General features: G+C 38.9%; 1 protein-coding gene across 3 annotated transcripts in view; it reads right to left on the bottom strand.

The window, feature by feature from the left end:
- Positions 1–415: 415 nt before the first annotated feature.
- The window catches only part of CAB39 (calcium binding protein 39), a 42,724-nt gene continuing 17,615 nt past the window's right edge, over positions 416–25,524 (bottom strand). For all 3 annotated transcript variants that reach the window (XM_040074279.2, XM_040074281.2, XM_040074280.2), the window contains 8 exons: positions 21,602–21,758; positions 13,992–14,156; positions 10,047–10,165; positions 7,938–8,106; positions 7,161–7,220; positions 4,850–4,915; positions 3,839–3,982; positions 416–3,045 (listed from right to left, as the gene is read on the bottom strand). In XM_040074279.2, coding sequence (XP_039930213.1) covers positions 2,857–3,045; positions 3,839–3,982; positions 4,850–4,915; positions 7,161–7,220; positions 7,938–8,106; positions 10,047–10,165; positions 13,992–14,156; positions 21,602–21,715 — 1,026 coding nt within the window. In that variant the 5' untranslated portion in view covers positions 21,716–21,758 and the 3' untranslated portion in view covers positions 416–2,856. The remainder of the gene's footprint in view (positions 3,046–3,838; positions 3,983–4,849; positions 4,916–7,160; positions 7,221–7,937; positions 8,107–10,046; positions 10,166–13,991; positions 14,157–21,601; positions 21,759–25,524) is intronic.

Here is a 25,524-nt window from a genome sequence, read left to right as displayed (position 1 = left end):
CAGCGAGGAGACCCCGGTGACCAATTACAGACTCAGCTCCTGAAAATCAGAGAGAAGTGAAGGGGCAAAAATTCATCAACCAACCCTATCAGATCTCATCTCCAGCCACAATGCAGGAAATAGCATCTCCTCTTTGCCCTTGGTCATGCCAAAAAGAAACACAATCAGCAACAATAATAATAATAATACAACAAGGCAAGGGAGCCTACCAACAATTAGTTAAAATTGATTGCATCTTTAATTTGCCCTTTGTCTTAGTTCTTTTAAAATGTTTGTGCAAGCCGGAGTTTTTCATGATTTAAAAGGATTTCATATTTAAGAGGGAGAAAACTGAGCCATTCTAAGGCAATAAGGGAGACCTGACACACATCCACAAGAAACTGATCCTCTTCAGTAACACAGTAAAGAACACACATTTTTCTTCAAAATTTTATTTTCATTTAATTTATGGGGCCAGCCAGATTTTTTGGATACGAAATGCATTTTCCTCAGGAGAAATGAAATGCTACCACGGAAGTAGAATTACAATTGTATACATCTCTTGTAAAGAAAAGAAAAGAAAGAAAGAAAAAAAAAAAACAAAGGAAAGAAAGAAAGAAAAAAAAAAAAAGCCAAACAAAATACCGCTTGCATTTAAATATGTTTTAGTAACACCCTTAAGCCTTCAAGCAGATAAGAAACCACTTCCAGAACAAGTTTTTTTTAATATGAACAGCACATTGAAGGAGCTTTAATTTAAATACAACTTCTTTTCAAAAGCCGACATTCAAATGTTTCCACATATTAAAAAAGTCACCATAGCCATTGATTCCGAGGCCTAATATAGAGAAACCTCTATCCCAGTCCAAATGTTTTCACTTCTTTACACATAGAAATCTTTAGCACGTCTACATCTTTCTAAAGAGGAAGCCTTACGTGTTATGGTGAGTAACTTGGCAAATAATGTTTTCCTCCGCTACGCTATGATAAACCAAAATATAACAGACTGTTGGTGCTGAACGACACCACCACCTCAGTGCCAGCGCGGCCTGGCATCTCCGGGAAGAGTCAGCTACCTTCTTTCCTATAAGCAAAATCATTCTCTTTGCAAAGGACACGTTAAGAACCCTTAAAAGACCAATTTTAACGTTAAGAGCAGTTTTAAACAACCAAGTGACAACACTGAATTCTCTGGCGCTTTCGGATTTCCCTTGTGAAGGTTTTCAGATCAGCGCAAACGCCGCTGACTGCGAAATATTTCAAAGGGGAAGAGGACGGGAAGCAACAAACGTTTTCTGTAGCGTTCGCAAACATTCGGTCCTGCAGAATTGGAACTTTCAGACCCCCAATCCACAAGTTTTTGCTTGGTTGTGATCTCAGCGTTACTATATGATGGCTAGATACAATCTTAATAACATCATTTAGCTGCATTTAGTAGATTCCTTTTGTATGGTCACAGTAACAAAAACATGGGGCAAAATCAGTTGGGTTTTGTGTTTTTATAAAAACTGATAGTTTGCAGCGTTAAAGAACAAAATCAACAAAAAGTCAGATCATTTTGTTATCCTAGGACACCTATGAAGTTGTTTCTTGAGGTGGGAGGGAATTAAGTCACTCACACAACTACCATACGGAGTTATTTCCTGTAAGAACTGACGCACTGCAGGCTCCCCAGAAATCAGAGGAATCGATATTAATTCAGCATAATCCTTCCCATTTGCAGAGCTGGTGAGCACAATGCTGGTTTAATTAAATAAGGCCAATATTATCTGGTAAGAACGGAGCAGAAAGGGTTCCAGTTCTCTGTTTCAGCCTACCCTAATTGATGGCACCTCATTAGATAAGTGAATACAAAGAATTTGTTTGGGTTTGGGTTTTTGTTTCCTTTTAAATGCTGCAGTACTTAAGATCGTTAAATCAGCATTTCCATGCGATCTGAAGTATTCAATTACATATGAGCATTCATTTTGCAAAACTCAATATTAGGTAATAGTTACAGACTAATACAATAACATTCCTCTGCTGTACAAATTAAATCATATTTTAAAGAAATGAGCAGCCTAGGAGTTATATACAAAAGAAACCAGCAAGCATTGTTGAAATGAAATGCAAAATGTCACTGCTAGGTCTACGGTCTGAAATACCTTTAAAGTAAAATTAACAAAACCCCTCAGAACATATTTCCAAGTTTACAAGTCAAGTCTCAGAAAAATCAAATCATGTCGAAAAAAAAAAAAATCTATAAAGCAGTGAAAGGCATATATACATTTTCCTTATGAACCTTGAGATTTCACTCTTTTAAAAGTTGCTAAGTTTCAATATCAGTTTATTTGCAAGACAACTGTTTATCCCAATAAGCTCACATCTTAGATACATTTCCCCTTTGATTACAAATAAAGCACTGCACATTTTTTTTGTTTTTAAATCAAGGCATATAATCTTATACTATGGTGCCAGGTATGCACAGGTCACATTGTGCTCATTATCTCAAACAAGGTAAGTGCAAACATACAGATTTATTCAGATTTGCAAGCATGCAACCTGTTACTTAACTACATGAATACCTTCTCTCCTAGACCAAACTAGTATCTATATGTTTGCTTTCACGAACCTAGAATCTTTCTTTTCAGGACTCCTAAAACAAGCAGTGTCTTTGAATTCTGAAATGACACAAATATCAAGAAAGTCCACATTGTGCAAGAAAGCAGCAGCTATGTTTCTCAACTTGGACTAAAAATGAAAAGAGAAAAACAAAAACCGTTCACTGAACAGCAGATTAGCAGTAATGTTCCTCATGAATCGATAAGAGTGCCTGATGCTGAATATCTAACAGCAAATGCTGAATTTGGGTTTAATATTTTAAAGGTTTATTGAAGTTTAAGCTTCTTGCTGCGCTGGTCTCTTCAAATCCCTGATCTGTTTAACTAAATAGGTCTTCTCATCATTAAATTGTTCATCCTCGGTCCTGTCATTCTGAAACTTGCTGAGGAACTCAATAAGTTTGGTCTGGTTCTTTAGAAGGATGTCTAATATAGGCTGTGTCTTGTTAGGATTGGCTACAAACACCTGCAAGAAAATAAAAAGGCATTGAGCACAACAGCAAGAAACAGAAGGTTAAGTTAAAAAAAAAATTATCTAACAAAATACTGATGATGATTAATTAAAACTATGTTTTAATTATTCTAGTATGCCATAGAAAAGAATAGCGGGGTAAATGCTAGTTTTTAATTATTTTTTTTTTTAAAATCAGGACATAAGCTGAACAGTAGTACCCAAGTCAGTTTAGTCTGTGGGAGGTGACCAGCCACAACAGCCTCTGCAGAAACCACTGAAGACACTTTATGGTTAAATTCTATAGCAAATTTATGGTTTTGTATCGTGTGCAGCATCTGATGGGTATCTCACACTTCACTGGAAAGTTTCAGACCTCAAGTTCTAACTCTTAGCTGCCTGTCTGCTGCAAAGTCAGAAGCCATCTGTTATAATATGCTCCAATTAACAATTCAGGTGACCTGACTGAAATACTGCTGTCCTTCAGACACCACTTTTGTACCCCATGAGTTTATATGGAATCACACATCCCTCCTTATCTTACTGCATTTAATTCCAAAAGTTTTTAAGAGACATTATCCTGACAATCACATGGAAGTCCCTAAGTGGTTTCTGAACAGTTTTCAAAGGACAACCAAGATATCTGTTTGTACAGATGGATCATAATAAAGCAAACATCAGTGCTCCCTTTATTTAATCACTTAGCAGACATTAAGATAAGCTCCATCTAGGCTCAGCTAAGCAGTTTAGTCAATTAAACAGTGTCTGCTCAGATTCATTCTTTTCATGGTGGGGTTTTGTAACATACCTTGAACACATGGAAGGCCTCAAACTGAATGTTACGACTCTTGTCTCGTAGAAGGTTCATCATTAGTTTGAGATTTTCAGGTTTACTGATGTACTTTGTCATAATTGTGAAGTTGTGTCTGTCCAGTAACAATTCACCAAGAAGCTGAAGGTAGAAAAGAAGCCCAAATGAAAAAATTACAAATGAAAAAACACTGGACATAAAAATCAACTTGTTCATAAAAGCTTCCAAACCCCCTGAAGTGGTGTGGTGCTCTGTGAATGCAGAACCAGTGGTCAGTAGATAAAGTAAGAGCAGAACTAAGTGCCCTAAATTTCAAAGTGCAGGTACATTTTCCCCCTTATTTCAACAAGACAGTTTCTCCTTTTCCTCAGAAAGTGAAAAATCACACTTGTTCCCCCTTGTTACGAATTGGAAAAGAAAGAGAAGTCTTTCATTTTTTCTCCCATGACTTCATTTTTTTTTTCACTTATACAGAAGCTATTCAGCATAGAAAGAATGTCTTAAAAAAAAAAAAACAACCCACAAAAACTCAATAAAACAGGTTAGTGCATCAAATAAAATTATTGACATTTCTTTTGCTACCTAAAGGGTTTAAAAGGATTTTCCCCACAAGGATCACCTTTGCTCCAAGCTCTGTAATACATTTATGTTCACTATTTCTTACCTACTTGAATGTAAGATCAGTACTGCTTTAGGTACATCACATAGATCTTTGTTAAATTATTTAAATGTAACAAGACTTGTTGAAGGGGAAAAAAATCAACAAAAATAAAGAAACCTGAAGAGCCATTTCTTCATAGGGAGAGAAATTACGTTCGTCTGTGATGGACACCAAATAATGTATGAACTTGACTAAAAAAAAGTAGCAGATGCCAAGAACTAAAATGTATGGAGAATTAAAATAAATATTATTCAAGGCTGTTACAGAAGCCATTTCAAATAAAATTAACTCACCTTGAAAATAAAGGGAATCTCTTTGCATTTAAGAAGAAAATAAAATTGCCTTACCTTAAGTGACTGTCTCTTTGTCACATAATTTTCTGAATGAAGTAACTTCTCATATTCACTGAAGAACTAAACACAGAATAAAGAGAAGGGTTAGGACTTTTTCAATTGTCATAGGTATCTTCTTCCAAATTATTGCAACAAAGTGGAGGAGATGCAAATCCCCAACAAAACAAACTAAATCTGAAATCTCAGCAGATTCCTGTAAATCACTACATTGTCACTGCTTACACTTTTAAAGCATATACAAAGTTAAACATTGAGTAAGCTTTAAAAACTATCTATTTACTCTTTCAAGAGACTTTAATGTTTAGATTAGGGGTAGTAGAAGGAGTTTCCTCATTATTTCTTACAGAAATGGGCTGCCCCAGCCCTGAAGTGTCCAAGGCCAGGCTGGAAGGGGCTGTGAGCCATCTGCTGCTGGCACCCCGGGCAGAGGGCTGGGATGAAGGGATGCTCTGCTCCCCAGTTTCCAGAGTGCCAGGGATGCCCTGCACAGCACGGCACGGGCTCCCTCTGGAGGAGAAGCCAGGCCCGCCTCCCACAGGACCACATTCAGGGTAAGACTTGGACGTCTTGCACTCGCCAGATCCAACTCGTTTGGAAATTTGTGCAGGGTTTTAACAAAGGCCAAATCGACCAACTGCACTTGCCATTCAGTGAGTCAAAATGTGATGACATCGCTGAGTCAGGTAGGACTAAAATAAACATTACCTTGCATATTCTTTAGTTTTTTAATATTGTCAAGTTTTACTATTTATGAGTAGTCTGTTTCATAGCTGTAACACTGTTAAATACAGTTTCACTGTCACTTTTTTTCAGAAATAAATCAATCAAAATCTTTTAATGTTTCAGATACGGTATCACAGCAAGAAAAAACTTTGCTCTGAAGTAGATAGGAGGTCAGCTAAGTATCAACCCTACACAGCTCATTTCTCAGAGCCTTTTAATTGGTTCCCAAACAGCACCTAAAGCGTTATTCAGTAGATATTTCAGGGCAAAAGCAAGCGCTCAGAAAGGGAATAATAATTTCTGTCTCCTGTTTAAAACTGAGTCACTCAGAGCAGATATTTGTGATTTAGTGAACACGCCTGGAGACAAACCTTTAAGAAATCAATGTGATTCCAAATTCGTTTGTTGGTTGTTTTTTTGTTTGGTTGTCTTTTTTAATTGCCTGGGAAGTCTGGGAGTTTTAACCAGAGTAAGATTTAAACGCTTAAATATCTTTGTGGAACTGGTTCTGAATAATGTGTTGAAAGGCAAAAGGACTGAAGTCATGTTGCTGAAAACGTTGGGATAACTAAAACTCTCTAACAGTATTTGTTTTAGCATTAGGGGGTGAAACTGAACCCCAAGTTCAGTTGATTTAACATTGTGTGGAAATCCCCGAAATCAGAGCTAAACAACTGTCATAGTTTTAATTTTAAACATAAAAAACCATAAAGAACAACAGGATGAAGTCAGTAAAGCAAGAGTGAAAAGCCTATTAGGACAGAGGGTTGAGGAGTTGGTTGTTCTATTCGTACTTAAGCCATGGAAATGAACTCTATATTTAGGTCATTCCTTTAAATCATGGGAAAGATATGCATTTGGGGAGATGATTGTTTTAATTTGTGTGTAGATTTAAGCAAAAGTGTTTGTGATGAACTAAGTAATATCCTATAAGATGCTTGAACAGAGATGAAGATGAGAAGCCCCCTGCGCCAGTGAAGAAGTGAGAAGATATCTTTGTGCCTTGAGGTGAAGAATCCTTTGCTTTGGAGTTATTCATCTTTAAAAGGTGACACCCCAGTATGCAGAAGTCTAAGACCCATGACCCATCAGCAGCTTGGGAAACTGCTCCTGGGAGGGTCACAAAGGCAGGTTTCTCCGGGCGGTTGTTTTTGTGACAGTTTAAAACCCACAAGAGAACTGTTCTAAGTTGTCAGTGGGATCCATGACTCTAAGAGAGACTCTTCTCCTAAAGAATTAATAAAAGACTATTTTCAAATAGTGAAACTGATTAAAAATTACAAGTTTTGTCTCTTTATGTTGTTTTGTAAGAAAGTGAACAGTTTGTAAGGGGAAGGAAAAGTGTTTTTGAAGTTTCATGCCATTTTAGTTTTTTTCCAACTTTCTTTTTTTCTATTCTTTTAGTGTATGTTAATAAGCTATTTGTTAATTTTAAAGTTGAGCCTGCTTTGTTTTTCTCCTAGTCTCTCTCCCACAAAAAGAGTAAGTACCAAGACCAAAATTTAGTAAACATGAAACCACTACAACAAGGAATAAAACCACTAACTTCTAGAGCTCTAAATACGAAAAGGTGTCTGCTCACCCTATCGTAATGTTGTTCCAAAAATTCTGCACTTAACAACTTGTGTCTTGTAAGCAAATCCTGTAAAAAAGCACAAACCCAGTACCATCACTGTAAGGATTTAAACAGTATGAAGACATTCTCACACACATAAGACATTTAATCCAAAATTCTGCTACATTAAACACACCAATTTAGGACATAAATGCAGTTACCTGGACACTGCTCAGGATCACGGCCTCACTGAGGAAAGATCTGGGATGAGTTACTTTAATTCACAGAGAAACAGCCTGTGAAATTATGACTGAAGAGTGCTACTAATAGATCAAGGCTACGCTCTGCACACAGCTACATACCAGTGAGGTTAACACCCACCATTTAATATTGATTAATATTATGCTTATTGTCCCCAGAACTCATTGTTTTAGGAACAACAAAAAAAAAAATCGGACCACAAAACATTTCCCCAGACAAAGCAACAGCATCAAATATCCTCAGGAAGAGCTGCAGACACAGATTTACAGCCCCTGGCATGGGAGTACACCTGCATTCAGGAAATGCATGGTACAGCTCACTCTCCAGAGCAAGATTTTGGGGAGCAAATATAAAATATGTATTTACAGGTGTGGCTTGCATTCTGAGGAATAAGGAAGAACAGTGTCCAGCTTACCCATGTGCATCACACCTGTTCTCTTCCCCTCTCCCAAGGCTTGTTTTGCCAAGAACATCACACACAGCAGTGGGTTCACAAAGCAGAGAAGTACAGAAGGAACAATTCCAAGGTCGTGAGGAAATTACCTTGAAGGTGGCAAATGCATCAGAAGCGATGTCAAACGTTGACATTTCCACGTATCTGAAGAAGTCATAGAATTGCTCTGACCACAAGATGATTTTAGCTAGTGGCTCATGCCGGATGCATTCTCTAAGCATTATCCCACAATTTAGAGCAATTTCTGGAGATTCGTACCTATTAAAAAAAAAAAAGCAAAGATTCTTTATAAATTTATAAACTTTCACAAATTAGCACTGCAGCACCACATTGCTAAGTACAGTGTTCGGTACTATCAAGTAAACAAACCATAAAAATTACAGGTACTTATTCCTGCATTAAACTCCATTTTTAAATATTGCTACAAAATACTGCTGAAATAGTTACCAGTTACAGTCATAGCCAATTCAAAGGACTTTCACAAACTGGGAAACAAGACTAAATAAAAACACTTTCTTTGCTCTCAAAATCAGTTTTCTTGGTCCGTATTGGTGGGATTGCAGACATCTGGAAAAGCAGTAAATGATTTGCCTTGGAAGCTGCTCGCTTAAACATGACAAAAAATTTCCATAAAACTTTCCACATGAGCATGAGGGGTTAAAAATACTGGACATAAATTCAGATCTCCTCTCTCATTTAAGCATTTTTCAGCATCACTGGCTGCGCTGCACATCAGGGGGTTCCAGCTTCTGGAGCAGCCACAGCCCCTCATATGCCTTCCTGCCTTACACCTCCAGAATCCTCCCTCCTAAACCAGTGGAAGTTAACTGAAATTCCCCAAAATTTCAGGAGAAAAGTATCGTTGTGCATACTGAGCATTAACTATATTACCCTACAAAAAACCTGAAATCATTTTCATTAAATCCAGCAAGAGTCTCCCCTTCAACCTGTCGTGGAGAGTTGAAATCTACTGAACTGTTTGAAATTCATGCCACAGTTTAAATTTACATAGATTTGTCTCAGTTGGATACCAGATGTAACATGTAAGTTGCTAAATGTCCGTTTCAAACATCCTGACTCATAAATTTGAGTTTCAATAACCCCTGTGAGAATAAAGCTCTCTGAAGGGTGACAACACAGACTGAAATTGAGCACCAATGTGCTGCAGCCCTCATTCAACCACTTACCAATGAGACCACGCTGAAAAAGCAGTTTTAGCTCTCTGCACCTCAAATATCTCTGCCTTCTTTTGTAAATTATTTTGAAGAAGCACTGAATCAATAATACTTTTTGCATTATGCCACAATTAATATTTTTTGTCCCTCTAACATTTAAATGGCATTACAGGCAAATAATGCTATGAACAGGCAAATATCCCACTGAGATGAGTGGTCCTTTCATACACCCTTGAGTTATCCCAGTAGGTGGAATAAGTACTCCTCAACTACAGCAAGCTTACCCAGCAGCTGTAGCCAGAATTATAAAAAGCTGTATTTCTTTTAACTGTTTATTAATGTTTGATGAGCTTACCTGTCCCAAAATAACACAGTGGAATTGCAATCCTCAGAACTTTCTTAATTAATGTTACTAGAAATGCCAAGCAATTATTTTCTGCTTTCACATTTGAGAGCTGCAGGTCTACGTGTATTCAGTATGGCATGACCCTCCAATATCCAGCACATCAGATATTAAAAGAAGAGAGGAAGAAACAGTTGTCTGGCATGCACAATATGCCTCAAATCATCCTTTTTTAGTCAGGTTTGAGTTGGTGTGTTTATGTCAATACAGCCATATAAATCACTATGAGTAAGAAGTCTAAGATAGGCCAGCAAACTGGAAATTACTGTGGTTACAAGGAAAAAGAACAGCCTTCAACTCCTGATAAGTAAGTTCACATAAGAATAGTTTAAAAAGGCTCACATAGTATACTGAAAGGAAGACATCAGCCCAGTCAGAGTATTTCAGAGTACTAACAGTTCTCAATTTTCAGTTATATTTCATGCAAAAATAGATGGTTGGTGTTCTATTTCCTAAATTTTCCTTTACTTAGGGGAATTACAGACCCCAAAACCAAGGAAAAAGAAAATAAAACCAAGCATGTTGCAAAGGAAGAACATGTCAGAACTCACCACTTTTCCACACATTTAAAAAGCCCTTATTTTATGTAAAATTGTATTTATGCCTCAGAGTGCACATACCCTTTTAATAGCATGAATAAGATATTCTGTTGAGTGCAGATGTATTCAACTGTGGGAGTTCTTGTACCAATTTGTCTTCTGAGAATGTTGTTGAAAATTTGCGCAACATCTTTCTTGCCCTGTCAAAAACAGCAGCAGTTAAACACAGAATATTGAAGTCCACAAACAAGTTAACAATTAAACATTCTCATCACTTCATGCAGCTGTACTGGGGGTTCCTCCATGCTCTGATCTTGAAGAGATTCAATATTCCCTTTCTTTATGCCCATTTCAAATATGCCAAAGCACTCAAAACATGATACCAACACTGCAGCCACATCAGGGGGAATTTACATTCAGAACTAAAGCCAGTTGATGTTTCATCAGGTATTTCTATGTAGCATCAATCTCCTGGGCTTATTTGATATTTGATTTTGCTAAAAGTGTAACAGTTTTTAACTGTGCTCTTGCCTGGAAGCGTATTTCTTCAACATTCCATTATCCTCTCCCCTTGTCTAGGGACACACAATGCCACCGTTAAGAGTGTGCAGAGCATTTCCAACTGCAGCGTTAACATCCAGCTTAGAACTGCAACTTATGAAAGTGGAATAAATAAATGAATGAATAATACACACAGAAATCATCCACTGACCTAAAATGCAAGTCTCACATTTTTCAAGGCACGAAAGAAGTAAAAGTAAGACCAGGATGCTGGAATTCAGCACACATTACACAGAAAAAAATGCACAAGCATAGCACCAGACAGTGTAAAAGGAACTGGAAATGTTCTTTGTTGAATAAATACACATCTCCTGTTTATTTCTTCTGTCAGACCACAGCTGAAGATGACAAGCTGGTACAGACATCTAAGAAAAAGCTGATTATAAACATAAGCACTTTTCACTGTCATCCACATGCACCATTTAAAAGCCAGATTTCTGCAATTAACTGTCCATTCTGGACTGCACAAAGACACCTTCAGGATTATGTGCTATCAGATCTATTCCAGAAAAAGACCAGCCAGCTTGTACTAAGCTTAGACCTGCAAATAAAGGCCTGCTAAGCAACTCCACCTACAGGTTCCCTGAATGTTCTACACCCAGCCTAGATGTATATAATGTTTCTTGACAAGCTCTAGCTGCGCTGTAAATCTCCTGAGTAACACCAGGAAGCTTTTGAGAAAAATGTAGGGCGTATTTAACAAGCAAGAATTTTAAAAACAACATCAATTATTTAAAATTCTTTCTGTTTTCTAATCAGTTTAAAAAAGACTGCCTGAGAAAAAAAAAAGAAATGTTTATGAAAACGTAGGAGGACTGGAGTTTTACAAATGGCATGTTTGTGAATTACCACAGACACTTTTGCCGGAGTGTTGTTTTCGGCATAGAAGAGATTGTTTGTAAATGCTTGTTTTCTCAATTACAATTCCATTGAAAGCCAGCCCAAAGCAACACCAGAACTCTTTGTTCTGACATGAGTAGAGCAGTGTTCGCAGGAATTGCTTTAGTGAAACTCCACATAATATCATCATCGAGTCCCATTCACCAGCGCCGTGCCGGTCACGGCGTTAGCCTCGGAGTCCCCGGCAAGAACAGCTTTTCCTAATCACCCCATCCCTGAGCTGCCCGTGGCACACAGCAACCCACAGCCAGGTTGGGTCACTTTTTTGTCCCTTGCCAAGTGACCTCACGGCCCAACAGCAGCCAGCAGCCCCCGAGCCAGTGCCAACTGTCACGACGGCCGGAGGTGAGAGGGACACTGTGCTTGCATTGTCTTCTCAGCACAAGGAGACAGCTCCCCTGGGCAAAAGGCAGTTTTGTTTTGGAGTTTTTTTTTTTGAAGTCTTCATTAGAAAATTCCAAAATAACAGAATAAAAAGCACAGTTTCTCCAGGGATACCATCTCTTTCAGTGCAAACCAGCAAGAAGATAGCTGGTAAGTGTTAAGACTGGGAAGGAGATGGTTGTGTTGACTGCTTTATTGGAAAGCAAGCCTCCAGGGAAGGGCAACACTAAACCGGTCTGGGCAGAAGGCAAGGGCTGGACAATTACAGTTTTCTTCATTAAAACATCAAATTTGTTATTTTTTTTTTAGTTTTTATTTCTTAATGGCTTGTTCTTACCATAGCAATTTAGATTCAAGTATATTTGAGACAGTTAAAGAGTCACAATGAACAGTCCCTGTCTACTAATAAGCTGCCTATTCCTGCTCTATAAGGAAACTTTCTTCAGAAGTGAGACTGATACAAAAAAAAAAGTTTAGTTCGTCACTAAATAACCTCCAGCTGTGGTGGGAAGCCAGAAAGAAAAAATTCTAGACCCTTCGAGTTTAAAAACCACCAGAAAATCAAATATGTATTTCCATCAGTAATGGAAAAATGCAGTAAACCCACCACAAGCATTTGGGATATCAAAGGCAACATCTGATTGGCTCTGTAAGAGCTGGGAAGCTGGAGCACATCTGCAGCACAGGTGTGTTGACATTAATTCTAGGTAACAACAATAGCTGGACAGCCTGCCAGCTCCCACCCATAACAGCAGACACGGTCCAGCCTAGAAAGTGAATGACTTGTGCTCCCTCCAAGGGAAACCATCACATCCTTGTGAAACAAAGCAGCAGAAGAGCCACAGGCAGGAAACAACTCACAATCTTTCCATGTCCTCCTAGAATAAAAAGCACGGCTCTCCTTAATGAGAGCAAGCCTGTGCAAATTGTTATCATTCTTCATTACCATGAGATAATGAAAGTTTCCTTTGCTAATAACTGGGCTGAGTAAACACCACTCTGATACCAATCTAGAGATCAGCAGAATCCAGATGACGTTTCATGGTTTCCTTTCTTCAGCAATTAAAGGCCATCCCATTTCAGCATTCCCTCTCAGCTTTCCCAGGTTTCCTTGCTTATTTAACAACCTGAATGTTTTCTGCATGGTATAAACACTTGTGTGGGTAGGGAAAAAAATACCACTGTATTACAATTAAACACAATCAGAGGGAGTTGGGGTGGGGTGGAGGGGAGAGAAGAAAGAACAGGGAAGAAAGCCATTGTTTTTGGAATGTCAAACCACAATAGGACTTTAAACTGTTGTGTTTGTATGGTGAGCAACTTGTTTATGAACAATGCCATTTTTAAGCAATCTTAAGTGGGATGATGTTTCTGGTCGAGGATGTGGAATGAGATACACGGGTTTGGCTCCTTTCCTAGACAACCACACGCTTCTTGTGAGACCTCAGGGAAAAGAGAAAAATCCAACTGTAGTGCAACGCCTCATAACTTATATAGGATTTTTCTCTATGGTGCTGGAAAGGTAAGTTATTCCATGTGATGTGGTGACAAATGCTACAGAGGCTTGCAGAGAGATACCTTTAAATATAAGTAAGTATTGCTATTTTGAATTGATCAACAAAAACTTGGGTTTGGTTTTTAATAAACACAAAAAAAGATGAGGAAAAGCAAAAAGGTCGCAAACCTTGTTTCTAAAAGGAGAGAGAAATACTGGACTATTAATAAAACTAACAGCTTTAAATTACATATTTAAACTTCTTCATAAGTGTTACAATAATTCTATTACTTTTCCTAGTAATTTGATGTAGCAAGATGAACAGATAGATACATCTTGTAGTATTAAGGTTTATGTTCACTACCAGATTACTACTAAGAGATTAACCCTTCTGTGTACACAACAATTCAGAATTATTCCATAATTTTAACAGAACTGTACCACCAGATTAGAGGTTTATCTACTTCAAATTTGTGTTGTTTATATGCCTAAAAATCACAGATTTCATTTTCTACAGCTGCTCAATCTAGATGCAGTTTGGAAGAGCAAGTTCTCTTTCTAATGGATGTATCATAACCACAAAATAAAAGCCAAAGACTGAAACATCTTAATCAATTAAAGTGGTAGGAATTCAGATGTTTATTTTAACATAGAAAACATGAGAAATGTCAAACCTCCTTTCTTACCTCAAAATCAATGAGCTGCAAGTCAGCTACTAGGGTACTAAGAAGACCACTGTTGTACAGCTCCTGAGCAAGCTGTGCCACAGCTTCTGTTTGGGGTTCTTTTTCATTGGTGCCATACAAGATTTCTTTCATGGCAACAAGGTTTTTTGAGACCTCCTCCGTCGCCTAAATAAAGTGAGAAAACAATACAGTCAGAGCACAATGTCATTTGTCTTTCTAACTGCACACTCCTTTATTCGTAATGTCTGCAAACTTCCTTTGGGGGGAATAATCGGGACATTTCAGACTGGCAAAAAAACCCCAATGGATATTCTTTCTGCAAGTAAGACTGTTATGAGTCTGGTATTAAAAAAACAAAACAAAACAAACAATAAAAAACAGAGGCAAGACATACACAGTTTAGTGACCAAAGGTAAAAATCTCTTCCTTTTTACTGCCTTTTAACTTCCCACTCAAAAATGCCCTAAAGAACAGCAATAGGATGAAAAGAATCTGAGAATATTTCCATTCTGTAAAACAGTTGTGAGGGATCAGACTGGAAAACATGACATGGAGCCTCATGCCTAATGAACTGCTCAGAGAGACCAAATGTATCCCTCCTGCAGATTTTGCACACATCAGGTTTTGCCAAATACTAGGCTCCCATTCCCGTTACTGTGGGTCAAGTCTTTCCAACAACCACAACCTCAAGGAGAACCAACTTTAATTTTCAGGTTATCTCAGCACACAAGAACCTCGCCAACAGACCCAGAAAGAGAGACACTCTAAAGGACACAACTGAAGGTCTAAAATCCTTCCCTGCTTCAAGTCCACTTTACAGAAGACAGACAGGTCTGACTTGTCACTCGTGAGGAATTCTTAAGTTGCTGTGATGAGCTGGAGCAGCATTTAGCAGTGGATACACAGTTATGTCACAAGTAAAACTAAATAAATATAAATCAACAAGAATACTTCTCAACACCCACTCTTGAATCTTAAAACATAGTTGTATTGGACCAGAAAATATATGTTTACTGAGCTTGGGGGCAAAATGCTGAAAATTATCATCATAAATAACTGGTTTAATTATAATGGCTCTTCACATGCCTAAAAAGTCTGAATGGTTTGTAAGTGCACTGGTTTTTAGTAATTAGATGAACCTGCCAACAAAGTATGCATACACTTTAATGTAAAGTATTTATGATTGATAGCTCGTGGAAAATTAATAAAGTGATAAAATTATCACTTTCTGGATATTGCCAGCCTTATAAAGGGCACGTAAAAAGATTTCTCATTCGCGCTTTTTATCCGGAGAGGTTTAAAATCAGCATGACCCATGTGCTATTCAAGCTAAAGCCACTCCAGCTTTGCCAGGTATGCAAGCAAGGATTCCATGACCTTTAAGGAGGCTCCATATCATTTTTAGCTCCTCCACAACTTTCCACTCCCTGCTGCCTCCCTCTTCCTGCTAACTTCAGTTCCTAGTCCCAGTTGTCTCCTCCTCAATCGAAATTCCAAAGGATTTTCTGTGCAGTGTTAGTCAGACAGCAAGAAGCAGGTGCTCGGTAAGACTACTTTGATTTCACACCAGCTCCTGAAGATGTGAAATGGAAACACCAGCTCACCATACTGAAGCAGAATTACACCACACAATTGTTCTCTGAAATTCAGAAGAAACAGCTCTTTCAGAGGAGAAGAGGAACATCTGTCACACATGGAGATACAAAGAGATATCTCTGATGTATGGCTACCAAAGGAAGAGGAAGCAAAGTCTGTCCCTGCACACTAATGTAGAAAGCAAGATGAAAGAGGAAGAGAGGCAGCTCAAGTAAGTGCCTATTTCAGCTAAAATGATGGCAGTATTGAGGGCATGCCTGTGATTATAAATGCGAGTGGAGAATTTGTCCTACCAAAACCCCAGGAAAGAGAACAAGCCTCCCAACCCCAAAACTTTAATAACTGCACTTGAGGCCTCTCCCTCACCACCAGCCCAAGACAGACACCAGTAATGGAAGCGCTTGCAAAGCAGGCAGAAAATAATGCAGTATTTCCAAACACTGAGGGCTTTAAAAAACCAAAAAACCTTCCAGCCCAACGTGACCATACAGCTTGGGAACTTCCATAGGAGACAGCAGGACTTCAGTGCTCTTCACAACTGCCAAGACCACCTGAACGTGCTTCACTGGAACTTGGCTTGGCATGCAGCTTTAGTGGGAAGTAGTAGCTAGAGACACAGAATCACTGAATCACTGAGGCTGGAAAAGACTCTTAAGCTCGAGGCTGCCGCTAAACCACATCCCCAAGCAGCAGCACAGCTCAGGCTGGAGGGTACCTCAGGAAGCCACCAGGATGCAGCCACCTGCAGCGGCAGGGCCGCCTCAGTCCTGCCAAGCTGAGCAGGCTGATGGCCAGCCGTGCTCCAGCAGCTCCCTGGATGGACACTCCACTCCTCTCCTGGAAACCTGTACCAGTGTCTGACCACCTGCAGCACCAAAGCATCTGCCTTGCTTCGCTCCAGCTATCATTTCTGGGTATCTGCTGGATATAGAAGTAAGAGATTTTTTTTCTGGAACTGTTCTATCAATAACCAATGTCTTTTGATGCACACTACACTTTTGTGAAATATAACGTCCTTATACTTCTTCTCCTCTGCTCTAAAGTTCAACATCAAAAGGACTAGAAATAAACTCTGACAAATTTCTAGAACCTCCTTACTCTTGTATATTCTATGAACTCTCAAACATATTCCAAATACAAGATGTACAGACCTATTTTTTGCAATTTCAGATGCAGAACGGAATTTACATAGTTACACTGAGAAATATAATGCTACATTAAATACTGGTGTGGAAAGCCAAATAAAAAAAAGCTGCTAAAAACAAATAAAATCAAGAAAGATAAGACAAGGCTGGCTAGCATTACTTGCAAGATTTTCTAAGATACTGAGATCTAAATTGCCTAATGCACTGCCTTCTTTTAAATGGGGAGAAAATATCTCCACAGATAAAGATGAAAATGAAGTTCATCCAAAAACACATGATGAAAAGTGGAACTAACAATCAGATGCCATATGTATAAATACATAAAATATATTCCAGTACAATATATGACCAGGATGTATTTTATATATACAGAATATCTATACTCTCTCTATATATTATAGTCTCTAAGTATATATTTTATATGTTAAAATTTATATTTTTAAGTACTAACATCTGTATTTATATTCTCTCAACACTTAAGGAGGAGCAACCTGAATTTTAGAGAAAAATTTCATAGCAAGTCATATTTCAAATTCAATGGTGCCAGAACATCAGTACCATCTGAGGACAAGCCACAGTACTAAAGTTAAATGTAAAGCAAGGAAAATAAAGGAAGTGCTTACTTCTCTATGTTTATGAAAGACAGGAAGATACTATTTAAAACTAAAAGCAGACACCATGAAGTCACACATATGATTGTTACACCAGAATAGCTGCACATCCTTATAGCTATGATTTATCCCAGTCTCTGGAAAGATCAGTAAAATACCCTACAATTTAGTATTTCCTTAAATGGTAAGCAGTGCAAACCCCAAATCTAGAGTTGTAGAGCTGCATTATTTGGGGTTTATGAACAGCAGAAAAAGATAAAGAACACATGGCCAGTCCTGAAATATTTCCAGTGAGCTTGGCAGTCTCCAGGCCTATGGAACCCTGGTGGCTGGGGGTTCTCTACACAAGGATAATGCAGTTACAGAAACTGCACTATTAATAAAAACATCCAGCAAAAAGATAAACCAGATATAGCTTTGAGCCTCTACTGGGTGCATAATTTTACTAATCCAGAGCAGTATCGATCACAAGTAAAAAGCATCATTTTAATAACTACTTAAATTGGCTGAACTTCAAAATGCTTACACAAACATACAATTCCATAAATGTATTAGTAACTACATCAGTGCAGTAGTACATTTAAAAGCCAAAAAGGATTGCATGATTTTCCATAAGCATTCAGCACGGAGACAGCACAGAAGAGCTAAGTTCAATTAGAACAGAAGCATGTCCTCTCACCTGCTACTTCCTGAAGAAGCCTCATCTTTACCCCTTGAGTAACAGCCCTACACTGAAGCCCAGGCAGATAACTTAACCTTTAGCCTTCTTTCAGCCACAGATTAATTGTACACACATGCGTAACAAAGCTAAGATTTTACTGCTTTCTGAATGACAGCATTAGCTCCCTGCATGAAATCTGACCTATGGCAACATGGCACAGCATCAGCCTGCGACTGCTGAGCCAGGCAGCTCTTGGTGCTGCCCCATGACTCAAGGTGCTGCCATCACACACAGCTGGGACCCAAAGGAGAGAGGCCAACCCTGCCTGCAAGGGCCAACCTGCCTGGGAGAACAGCGGGGCTCCACCAACCCCCAGCAGCCCAGACCAGGTTAACCCAAGGTCAGAGGGTAGCAAAGAACAACTTGACTGCATGAGTAAATATTTACCTGCACGCCAGTAAATGTGTGCCACACACCAAGGGAACTGTAGTGTGAAAAAAATGCTGGGATCAGTCAAGGAGGAGGAAGAGATGTGGATAAAGAGTAACTAATGGGTTAGATGAAGGGTAGGTCCTGCTTATAGGAAAGGAGGTTAACATTCCCTTCCCTTTAGCCTCCCTTTCTGAGAAAGCACAAGCAATGGAGAACAAATAGCATAAATGATGAACACATTTCAGTTATAAAGCACCTGAATCTCATTTCCCTTCCAAAACACTGACAGACAGCAAGCCCAACCTCTGTGCTAAACACAGCACTGCAGCCAGCAAGTACCAGAGCAGGGGCACACAAGGAAGGGGAGCAGTGAGCCACAGCCCAGCTCCCCAGCGAGCACCACACACTTAGAGGACATTTCAAGTGACCTGGAGAACTACCTGGTTAATTTTTCTCCAGTCTTCACAGAGCTCAAAAGGTAGATTAACATGTAACTAGGATACACCTGAATTTCAGATTTTTGGTTATAAAACAAATCTTCTGGTATTGCAGGGCAAAAAGTTTCATAATTGAACAAGACATTACTATTAGTTTACATCTTTTACTTTGAAGAATATCTTCCATTTTGAGTATAAATAATGGACAGGAACACACACTGTCCAAGACTTAAAAATCTTTATTATCTCCTTTGATTTTTTTGTTTCCGCTCACAAAACATTGTCTTAAAACATTGTTTAAAAAATGGTTTTAAATTTCAGCCTAAGACCTGAAAAAAATGAGGAATTCTGTTCAAGCATAATTACACTAATAACTTCCCAGGAAAATTATTTGTCTAATTTTCTTATAAATCTGTATTTCCAACTATGCAATAAAATATGCAATAAAATTGTTAAAGAGCATTCTCCATGTAGTAGCAAACTCAGTATTGCAAGAAACAAAATAGTCTAAGTAGGCAGCCCCTTAACCCAAATGGTACTTTTATAACCAACAGTGAGTATTTAGCATGCTGACCCAGCACTGAAATGACATCGTTGATAAGTGACAGGTGACAAAAGCATACCCCTGGATTAAACAGCAACAATGCCAAAATTACTGAGACAAACCGTATTTTATACACATCTAAGCACTAATAAAATGAAGTCATAAAAATAAGAACAATTTTTGCATCCATCTCCCTTTTAGTATCAAGCAGCAATTTTCGTGCTTCATGTGAAATGAGTTTTCCTATTTTTGTTCTACTACTAGCCACAGAACTCACCCTGCCACCAGCACAGAATTCTTCCCCAAAGGAGGCTGAAAAGTTACATTACAGAAAGGATCATCATAATAAAAGGGACAATGAAAGAGAAAAAGATGCCTAAATATGGGCATGAAGAAATGTTAGTTCTTTTCTAATAAAGGCTACTGCTCAGACCCCGTCTTTTAACTCCAAAGTCACTCCAGTCATTTCTACAGACTTGGACGGGAAGAAGGCACAAAATTCAGGGTGTCTACTCAGAGCTGTGCCCTCAAAGATCTGATGCCTGGTTCATAAGATATTGAAGAATTTTCTCAATCAAATCAGCAAATCATTTGAGCTACACAATCACAACAGGGGTCACCTTCCTGAAGTCTTGGCTTGCCAAGGAAACAATTCCTGATGAACTTCTGCATGGAGATGTGGACACTGGCAGTGTGAGCGTTCAGATTCATCAGCTCCTCTGTGATTAGCAAAGATGACAGGGAACAGCACTACCACACCCTGGCTTGTTCCCCTGGATGTCAGGATTTAGCCTTCCTCACACTTACCCTACTGAACATGTGCTGCCTTTGCTCCGCGAGCACAATGTGATACCCTCTGTATGACACAGGAAAAGCCACTCCACAGCGTTAGCAAATTACTTGGCAGAGCAGGAACCTCACGTAAATGAGGGCTTTCAAAAGATGGAGGTGTGGAGCTAAATGCCAGCAAGAAGAAATGGTACATAGCAGCCTTCAGCTACAGCATCAGAAACACAGGCACATGCTCCAGTACACAGCTACACACAATGGGCTGAGCTGCTCCAGTCCCCATCAGGGGTCCAAGCAATAGGAAAGACCACAAAAAGAGCACAGATTTTAAGATCAGACCACATCTCCAGGTACTAATAATGAGGTCAAGATACAGGAAGCAGTGCCAAGTCTCATCAGAGACTCTCCAGAATGCACCTCTCCCTTCTCTCCTGATGGAAGGCTCCTTCAGAGAAAGAAGAAAAGCAGCAGCAAATGAAAATCCTTCCAGCCTTCAAACAAGGCTGCATAACAGAATGTAACATTTTTCTCTCCAATAGGAGAGGGAACCACCATGGTACACTGCAAGATACCTGGAACATACCAGTAGAAGTAGTAGTGTAGAAGTGCCAAATCTAGGTAAAACTAATGTAGAGGAGCTGGTAACACTCTGCTGAAAAATATAGGTGAACAGGAAAAGATTGTCACTAACTCTTATATGGGACTGTGGATGCCAAGACTGACACATAATAGTTCAACAACGCTGGGAGAGGCCTCAAGGAGGGTGCTTATCTAAACCTCTGCCACACAATTCACTCGGTGGAATGCAGCTGCACACAGGCTGAACTTTGAGGTCGGTTCCTGTAAAGCTGTAAAATCAAGAGTGCCAGCTGAGAAGTAAATGACTGTGGACAGGTACAGAGCCTGAAGTAGCAAGACATCCATCTAAAGGAAACTGCACTAGCACAGGAACTTCTCACATCTTACTGTGGGCTGAAGAAGAGGCAGGAAAGCCAAAATCCATTCTCTATCCATGAAGACACAAAGTTCTTCAGCTTCAGTAAGGGACACTCTGCTCTGTAAAGATTTGCATGGACAAGCAGAGGAGAACTACTTGTGCAGTAGTGAAGGCACTGTGGTGGTCACAAGCACCAGAACATTGTACAGCTGTGAGCTTCTTATTAAAAGAATGCAATGTCCTACAGTTCCAAATCATTTGAAATATCATTATCAGCTGCCAGTGGCTTAAGCCAGCCAACCAACAGGACACACACCTGGTTCAAAGGTACATAAGTTACCCTTTATCAGAGTATAAACCACCAAAATAATTCCTAATCGATTCCATTTCAGTAGCTGTAATTTCCCCCTTGCCCCACTTTCAAATACAGTTTAGCAACTGGAATATCACCACTGTACCTTTTCTGCCTTTTTGTCAGAGATGTCTTGCTTTTCTAGAACGGCCATGCTCTCCTTCAGGTTTTTCACGATGTCTGCAGGAGACTTGTGGGACTTGCCAAAGGGGAATGGCATGATTGCAAACCACAAGGTCTTCCTTCTATGGCTCCTGCTTCACCTGGAAAAGGAAGAGAAAGAAAGTACATCAAAAATAGAAACCTGAGCTCTGCGTAACAACACACACAAAGATCTAGAGTAGCAAAGGCATTCACACATGGAACAGAGATCCCTGACAGGTGAACTGGAGATTACCGTGACAAAGTTAAATTCTTGTACTCCTATTTCTTTTAAAACACAAGATACATAATCAAAGAACTCACATTAAGATCATCATCTTGTGCTTCAGGAGCAAATTAAAGAGTACATTAATATTATCCAAAGCCACATACTGCACACATGCCCCATAATGGGCAGGACTTAGAAGAATCAATTATCCCAGTTAATGCTGTCAAGCAAAATGCTTTCTCACATGAGCTGTTTGACACACATCTCCTCGTGTCTCAGGGCTCTGCAATGACTGCCCAGGTACATGATTTTACCCAGATTCATTCCATAATGAATTTAGGGTCTGCTTTGTGTTTGCAAAGTCTGCACCTTAGTGCAGGACCTACAAACACAAAGCAGGAGAGGTTACAGACAGCAACCTCCTCCTGTCAGGACACCTGGCATGTCCTGGCATTTTTGTATCCGTAATAACACTGAAATAGTCTCACTCTCACACATTTTATGGGAAAAAAAATTTGACACCTAGCAGGGATACATGCAGCCCTTGAAAACATTAAAACCAACACGTGATGTGTATCTTTCTCAAAAAGATAAAATGTGTCTTACAGGACAAAGTTTCCTTCCCTACAAGTATCTGGCTCTTGAATACAAATACATTTACTCTTCTGTATATTTACAGGTATTTACTTTTACACACACACACACACACATAGATATACTCTCTTCTGTGTACAAAACAGAAAAGTACTACTGGAATAAGTGAGTGTACTGAAGCTTTTGTTACTAAACACGTACACCCACATTTAAACAATAATAAAACCTTCTAAGTGAGTTCCATAAAGCATACTTCTACAACTCTGATCTAGACAGAAAAGAACAGGAAATCCTCAATTAAAAATGCTGACAGTGCTACTTCTGCTAGACACAAAAGACAGCTGAAGCTGGCAGAGCAGAGCCTGCACTGTCATTCCAAAGAAGGGGTATTACCCTGAAAGTTGAATTTCTATTTCCTTGCAGTGTCTGTGTAGTGAATAACAAGTCAATTCTAACCAGTACATGTTAAAGTTTCTTATCTGACACGATGCACTTTGCTCCTTGATTAAAATACCAGCTCATCCATCAGGAACTCTAAAACATTACTTCTGATCTTATTCAACAGTTTTGATCAGGATGAAAAATCCCAATGTAATGCTATTTTTGAGTAATTTTTATTTTTAAAACAAGTAAGTTCAGCTGGCCCAAGGGCAACAATTTAAAGGGTACTAACAGAAGAACTTGGATCTTTAGCCAAGTCAATTTCCATAAATAGAGATTTCAGGTGAGCAGTTACAGAGATCATACGTTCACTGTTCCATGCCTGCAATTGACTTAACAAAGCATAAGGTAGGTAATTTTTAATTAGATTGCTTCCAGATAAAAGTATCAGCAGGAAGGTTGAAACAAGACCTTCCAGCAGCCATTTCCATTCTTTAACAGATCACAAGGACTTTCTGTTGCATTTATTTTGTAGTATGCGTCATTACAGTAATCTCCCATTCACAATCTGCACAAAGAAGGGGGTGCAACACTCAAATTACAAATGCAGGAGATAAAAAGAGATCAAAAAGTGCCCACAGGTCATGCCTTTGACAAGAGAATTTTATGCCTCAAATTTTATCACATCTAGTGGAACAGAAACCTACAGCTAAGAAGAGCACCACTACTGACTGTTATATAATGAAAATACAATGGCATTTAAAACAATAAGGAAACTTTTGATATTTTCACACAGGATTTTTTTTTCCTAGAAAGAGACAGTGTGAAAATAAGCACAGTTTCCCCACGACATAGATGACATACCTCGAGCACCGCAGCAACATTTAAAATGTTCTCTTTATCTCTCCCTTTGATTACTACCTCTGCCAAATTATGATGGGCCCTGAAAATAAATCCGGATTCTTTCATGTTTGCATATCATCACTGATAATAACAGTATGTAACAACCACTCTGCCCATTCATTCTGGAAGATGTAAAAGAGAAGGACTGGCTCAAGAAATGGTCAGTCTTAATTCCTTGGATTATGCATTAAAACAGAAGCCCACTAGGAATCAAAACAGCTGAGAGAATAAAAACACACAGAACCACAAAATCTGGTATGATAGCAATATACAAAGAAAATAAATCAAAGAAAACTGCTCTGCACACTCATTTTCTGGATCGGAACCATGCCACTTTCTAAAGTCTAAAAGACATCATGGACAATACAAAACCTATGGAAATACAGGATAAACAGCTGTCCTCATGTGTGCCCAAGGTCTGGGTCTGCAAAATTTGATTTGCCTCCAGACAGTGCCTAATTTTATCTTTAAATTAACAATAGCTTTGATTTATTCCTGAAACCTTCCAGGTTCTGTGTAAATCAGGTACGCATACGTGCAAACTCAAGTCATACACAAGCTTCGCTCTATGTACTAGCATATCTAGTAGAAAATAATCATTTAATAACAGCTCACTAGCATATATTCATATTAAAATTTTCTCCCAATCCAGATAAGTTCCTGTATGAACCTCTCATAAGGAATTTAGAAAAATCAGGAACTAAGAAGGAAATCTACATCCTTGATTACTGAAGGTGACATTTTGCTTCAAGGTGGGGTTTTTTGGTTGGTTTTTTTGAGTTCTTTTGTTTGTTTTTTGTTTGTTTGTTTTTTGTTTTGGTTTTTTTTTAATTATATAATATGGAGTAAATGCACTGCTTATGCCATTTCAGTTTTATTACTGAAAGGAATGCAGTGGCACTGCTGGGAACATCATCTGGGGCCTCAAGACTGAAGATCACACAAACCCTGAAGCAAAATTCTGTTCCTGAAAAACCTGTGCCACATCCTGCCAAAAAAAAAAAAAAAAGGCAGGAGCAGTGCTTTGTCTCTCAAAGCTGTACTTCATGCAGGAGAACATAGACAGGCTGTTCCTTTTTCAGCCCAGCAAAACTACCCCCAGCAGCACTCTGTGCACAATAGACAATGACAACATCTGTGTGGGATCGGAAAGAGCTGCCACCACCCACATCTGCAACACAAGGAAAAAAGGGAACAACATCAAATGACATTTTCTGTAAATAAGAATAGGCCTTACATCATGTCAAATGATAACTGATTCACAATACTAGCACCTGGCTGCCTTGCAAATTCAGGATAAAACGTTGATTGTGGCAAAACAAAGGATCATAGGATTCCTGAGGAGTTAAACTGCAACAAGTACATGGACAGCTCTGTGTTCTTTATCTTCCCTCCCCAGAAACCTCACACTCATCCATTCGTTAAAAGAGACCATGGACAACATTACACAAACTCCAGGCTTTCTCAGGCATGCATTTTATTTCACCAGTATTCAAGCAGGCTAAAGGTAACAAAATTTAAGGTCCTCAAAGCATAGGGGTCAAAGCCACAATTAGAAATCTAAAGTGATGCTATCAATCCCAATGGAGCATGAAACAACGTGGCACACGGCCAAACAGCCAGAGATTGAAGTTCCACTGACACACTCAGGCACACTGGGACATTTGGGCTTTTGTGATAACCAGAGATAGTACCCCACTGTTTCAAATAGTATATAACTTCCAGCTCTGTCAATGCACCAGGCATCCATGCAGTTTGCTTTTTCTATAAGGCTTTGTATT

This window comes from Hirundo rustica, chromosome 10 (assembly GCF_015227805.2).
Source record: "Hirundo rustica isolate bHirRus1 chromosome 10, bHirRus1.pri.v3, whole genome shotgun sequence".
NCBI lineage: Eukaryota > Metazoa > Chordata > Aves > Passeriformes > Hirundinidae > Hirundo > Hirundo rustica.
Note: the sequence above shows the minus strand (reverse complement) of the source record. Positions and strands in the feature narration are given on the sequence as shown.